The 5,772-nt window shown below is 42.5% G+C and overlaps 1 protein-coding gene across 1 annotated transcript; it reads right to left on the bottom strand.

Moving 5' to 3' along the window:
- Positions 1 to 5,112, bottom strand: fgf8b (fibroblast growth factor 8b). Its single transcript, XM_055040964.1, has 5 exons — positions 4,437 to 5,112; positions 4,267 to 4,303; positions 3,515 to 3,695; positions 985 to 1,091; positions 1 to 812 (listed from the first exon to the last, which is right to left on the bottom strand). Exons 1-5 carry the CDS (start codon positions 4,493 to 4,495, stop codon positions 516 to 518), a joined length of 681 nt encoding a protein of 226 aa, XP_054896939.1. The 5' UTR covers positions 4,496 to 5,112; the 3' UTR covers positions 1 to 515.
- Between the last annotated feature and the right edge of the window lie 660 nt (positions 5,113 to 5,772).

Raw genomic sequence — 5,772 nt, 5'->3', positions numbered from 1 at the left:
TTACGAAACTCTTTAGTGGTTTTAATATACACTCTACAATAAATATATCCATCATTTGATGTAATTTACATTTTTACAGTAAAAATATATCCATATATGTAGAAAAACGAAACAGGTTACATAATTCTCCGAGAGAGCACGTCGACTTAGAGATGCTGTAACCACAGATAGCTGCCACGTCTAGCTTCACTTTTTAACATTCTTTTCAACGCTGAGCTGGCTAACGTCTAACTCGTCATGAGATTTCTTTGTCTTTTTTTTTTTTTTTTGAGCTCTCCAGAACGTAAAATGCCCTGATTTTAATAGCCAAAGATAGGGGGAAATCTTGCTACAGTCTGTAAATAACTAGCAGATTAGATAGTTTACATAAAACCCAGTAACCAAGAAGTACGTAAGAAGTCCAGAAAAGAGGCAAATTAAAAAAAAAAAGAAGAAGTGTGTGGGCACTTGAGTTCACACTATGCTTTCTCTTGAAGTGGTTCTTCTGTGCTGTTCCTCTTCAGTGGTTTGGGTCCTCAGCGTCCCCCAGAGCGCTGGTGATGGGAGTGTTTAGTCCGCCTGCTGAGAGGCTGCACGGGGATGGGCAGAGGGAGGACATCGAACGGCCTCCTGTCGCTCAGCAAATGGCCCCTCGGAAGACGCTTCATGAAGTGGGCTTCCCTCTGGTGCTGCTTGGTCTTCGAGGCCTTCCTCGGGCGGCCCTTGCGGGTGAAGGCCATGTACCAGCCCTCGTACTTGGCGTTCTGCAGGGCTGTGTAGTTGTTCTCCAGGACGATCTCGGTGAAGATGCAGTCCTTGCCGCGCCCTTTTCGCTGGGGAAGAAAAAAAAAAAGCGGAGAAGTTGAGCTTTTTTAGGGAGATCTGAAACACCATCTTCTACTTCCACACGTTTTCACCGGCTGGTTTTATATGTGTCCAAACGACGTGTAAGAGCCACAGTAAAAGAAAAGCATTCAACGTGTTGCTTCATTAAGACCAAGGCACCTTGCCAATCAGCTTCCCTCTCTTGTTCATGCATATGTAGTATCCTGTCTTCACCCCTTTGATCCGAACGCGACTCCCAAAGGAATCTGTCTCCACTTCCAGCTTAGCTGCACAGACAAAAACAAGATGACAAGATGAGCGTGACACAAATGAAGCAGATTGTTAAACGATGCTGCTCAGCCCAAGTTGTTAAAACGACATGAATCCCCTCTTTATCTCCCATGATCCAGCAGCCCGTCTTTAACAAGCAGCATCAGGGGCTTCCAAAATAGCATCAAATGACAGTGATTTCACATGGCCTGGCTGATGCCAAGGGCCCGTCAGGCTCTGTGGGCCAGCTCAGACGGGGGATAAAGGGCAGTGAGAAACACTGTGGTCAGAGGGACACAACCACAAGCGCGGTGCAGCGGTCTGGGTTTGGGCTGGTTTATGGGAGCGACTCCCACCCAGAGGGCGCAGCCGAAACGAGCAGGGCTGACCTCTCTCTGTGAGCCTGAAGAAGGCTTAAAAAGCACGCGAAGGAAAGAAGCGAAGAGAAAGATGCAAACTGTAACCAGTGCTTGTAAATCGAGTCATGCATTGACTTGCAAGGCAACGAAAATTACCCATAAAGTCGAAGTGGGTAGAAGAGAGCAGGTGGGAGGATGGAGGTGGGGAGATGGGTGGAAGCAGGGCCAGGACAGGGTTTCTGTTTGACCCTGTGTGGAATTTAATGAGGGATCGACCTGCTGTTAAAATCATGCTTAACCTTGCATGATCTTTTGTACCATTTATAATTTTTTTCCCCCTTTTCTCTGAAGTTGGTGAGCTGGCAGTCGACACTTGGAAAACAAACAAACTCAAAAACAAACAAAAAAAAAGTCAAAAAGGAGGGGTCAAGTTGAATTGATCTGATTGATGGATTTGCAGATTAAGACTTGTTTAACAAGTACATGTTGCAGGAAACCTGATCTCAGATCAGACACAAGCTTTACAAATAATTCAAGTCACATTAGCAGTGTCACCTTGTTTAAAAATGTGTGAAATGGTGAAGCAAAGTAATAATTACATAAATGTTTATGACTGTAATATTAACACACTGGACTAGGAAAGGTAGCCTTATGGCATTTATAAAAGCAATAGAAGTTAAGACAACATGTTTTAGGCTTTGCAATAAAAATAAAAAAATAAAATAAAAAAAACAACAACAAAAAAACAGTTTTGTACCGTACATAGGAGAGTCCAGTTAACTACTGCCCTTTGTCTCCTGTCTGGCGGTTTCTTAATGGTTTATGAGCTGAATTCATAATAATTAACAATTTGTTCTGTAATTATTTGCTAACCATCTTAAGTGTGCCCTATGACAGTATCAATAAAATGTTGTTCTAAAGTTGCAAAGAAAATTGTCTTAAATATGCAACTCTGAAAATATGCTTCTAGCAGGAATAAAGGAAACATTTCAATCAATAGGGATTCCTGGATTTTGAACTAAACTGGGTGAGAAAGCTTTTGTGTTTTTCAGCAGCCGGTGTGTTTGCATATATTTACTCCGACAGGGCGTCGGCCGCTGCTACTTGATTAGAGAATTTGTTCACCCCTAACAATTTTTTTTATTTTTTGCTTATGCACTAGAGATTGTACCCCAGGATTATGTGTGAGCCATAACACACATTACATGAAAAATGGTTGTTTGATCTTTGTGTTGAAGCTGCATCGCTGATTTCTTGGTCTTGCAAAGAAATCTCTGTCAGACGCATCTTTGTAAATACAGAAATTAATGAATGAATGAGTAAATGAGATTATTAAATAAGATGTATGCAGGGTGAAACTAATGAGTTTGTTTCTTCTGCTGTTTAAGCCACCAAGTGAGAAAAAACAAACACCAAACACAAAAAATGTTTATTGTTTTAAATAATTTCTAAAATAAAATGTATCATTTTAGATTCTATTTAATCCACAACTCTGAAATAGTTTAGGACAATTTTATTTGAAGCACATTAATTGCTTGTATGGCTACACTCATAATTGTTTGACATTCATAATGAGTAATGTGGAAATTCAAAAGCTCTTGGGTGCCCCCTGTTGGCCTGGGGGCAAAAAGCTAGAGCTTATTTCGCTTATCAGACCTGCTCTACGTACCAAAAAAAAAAAAAAAAAGAAGAAAAACTCAGTTGACTTCAAGAACAAATCTTCATTTAAGGATCGACACACTTTGTGCATAAACAAAGGAATTTCACTCATTCATTTATTGCTACTCTTAATTTGGGCGCTATCAGGTTTGCTGTTTAACAAAAGAATGTAAAAAAAAAACTGTTTAAAGATTTTTATTGTTTAAAAAATGTCTCGCATTGTGTTTACTTTGATGCATATTAATAATTCTTCTTTACAAAGCTGCATTAAAAAAAACATCACTGGAGAGAATATTCACCTTCATTTTAATGCCCCCCCAAAAAAATTAAAAGAAAAAAAAAAACATATCAGCGTGTTATTAAACGAGGATGAATCACACGTGTTCTGACCGGTCAGTGTTATTAGACGGTGTTTGTCCTACCGTGCACCGCGCCGTCGTCCCCGTTGGCGTTGACCCGCTTGTTGGCCAGGACCTGGACGTGCTTCCCACTGGTTCGGCTGTACAGCTGGTAGGTTCGGGTCAGTCTGCGGCTCATGCGGTCCGACAGCCGGCTCTGTTCGGTGACGTGCTGCTTGAAATTAGGAGGCGACTGCACAGTGTCCTACCGGGAGAATATGAAACATGTGTCACATCATCATCATCATCATCATCATTATTATGTATGTGTTTTATCGCAATAGCTGCATTACTAACATTGATTTATGGGCGGCCTGCTTTGGAGACGCGTTCACTCTGATAGGCTGTTCTTTTTTCTTTTTTTTTAACCACCGATGATCTTTCACCTTTTCATGACTTCTTCCCCCCCCCCCCCTCTCTCTCTCTCTCTCTCTCTCTCTCTCTCCTTGTACTCTTTTCTTTTTTCGCCCTCATCATTTCAACCGTCCTGCAGCCACATGTGTTTTAACAATTACCTTTTAGGCTGCAGCTTAACATTTTTCAAGATGTTTGAATAGTTGCCAACAGCCATAGCGCTCATAATAAAATGTTTTCATTGTTACTGCAGCCTGTTGAAGGCAGTTTGCTACTTGCCGTTAAGTCATCGGCCAGGTATCTTTTTAAAGTTTTGCTCGAATTAATAACAACTTTATGCAGCATAATTGTTTTTTTAAATAAATTATTATTATTATTGTTGTTGTTATTATTATTATTATTGAACTGGAAGTGAGAGTTACCTGTGCGTAAAAGCAAAGCGCCGCGAACTGGAGAAACCTGCGGCACAAACAGCAATTAAAATAAAAATTAAAAAATATATATATAAAATAACAGTTTTCGCACCCCAAACAAACAAAAAAAAAAGTCAAACCAAAGCATGTTAGAATGTGCCAGGGGCTCCAACACTTACAGATAACCTAACCTCGATGTTCTCAGCCTCATCCTGTAATAGTTCAAATATCGCTTCATGAATACTTCGCTGATTCGGCTTTGGACGCCCTCGGAGTCACCATTCCTGCAGTCGGGTGCCTTCGGCTCAGTTTGAATTAACCTCCTCGTTGCGCGCCGAAAGCCAAACCCATGACAATTAAGAGATCCGGAACTGTCAGGCGTTCCGACGCAGGTCCTCTCCGCAGTCCGGTCTGGGGGTCGGAGGGGTTGGGGGGGTGGAGGGGGGTTCAAACGGCACTAATCCAAAAAGTGAGGTCTCGCGAAGAGCGTCGCCGTCACCCCAGCTCCCCCATCAAGTCCCCTTTGGCTCATTCGGTTGAATCCCTCCTTATCGCTCTCGCGGAGTGACGACCGCTGGTTTCACGAACGGATGTCTGCGCGTCCTGGAGGAGATGCTCTTTTTGCGCCCTGAAGAGTGCGGTCATTTGTGAGGAGAGATGATGCGCGCATCTCCTTTAAAAAGTGGCAAATAAAGTTGCCTGGGCTGTCAATCTCTGCGTGCGGATTGTAAAGTCCCCGCGTCCCCAAAAGTCTTCCACCCACACGGGTGTTCCTTTTCTTTCTTCTTCTCTCTCTTTTCTTTTCTTTTTTTTTCTTCTTCTTTGCGGTCGTCTCCCGTCCACATACAGCATCTGTCTCGCTCTACATTTAAATACTTTAACTTGCGGGAAAGTCAATATCCTCGGCGAGAGCGGGCGGAGCATTCAGACTGGAGCCAAGATGAAACCGAATCCTTGTCAGGACGCTCAAGCCTGCAACGATCTGCGTGCGAAATCCTTCAGCAATTCGTACGGAGGGACTCGTTCATCTGTACAGGTGCATCTCGGTAAGATTGGAACGTAATCCCCCCAAACCCCCCCCCCCAAAAAAGTGGATTCATTTCAGTGAGTCAATTGTAGGAACAAAAAAGTGAAACTCAAATCTGGACTTGTTTCAAGCAGATTTGTGTGGTTCAAGTTATTGTTAATAAAAAGCAAAACAAAAACTAAGCAAAAATCCACAAAAACAAAGGGAATTAGAGTATTACATTAGTCCAATAAAATAAGTATTTTAATCCAAAATCTCCTTTCTTCTTGGCCATTCAAGCACAGTGGCAGCTCTGCCATCAAAGCAGGTGTTAGTACTTTTGGCAGCGTGAGGATGGGCCTGCAGGAAAATAAATTTGGCGTCTCCATAAAGTGTCCTGGTAGCCGACTGCTCTGCCTACCTGATGAAGCACCATGAGCCAAAACCAGCCGATGACATGGCTGCAGCTACCCACTGGACCTCGAATGACCCGCATTTTGTGCCTCTCC

The sequence above is a fragment of the Poeciliopsis prolifica genome, unplaced genomic scaffold (genome assembly GCF_027474105.1).
Source record: "Poeciliopsis prolifica strain line A6 unplaced genomic scaffold, Auburn_PproV2 SCAFFOLD016, whole genome shotgun sequence".
In the NCBI taxonomy this organism is placed as follows: Eukaryota; Metazoa; Chordata; class Actinopteri; order Cyprinodontiformes; family Poeciliidae; genus Poeciliopsis; species Poeciliopsis prolifica.
This window is presented reverse-complemented; position numbering and strand designations above follow the sequence as displayed.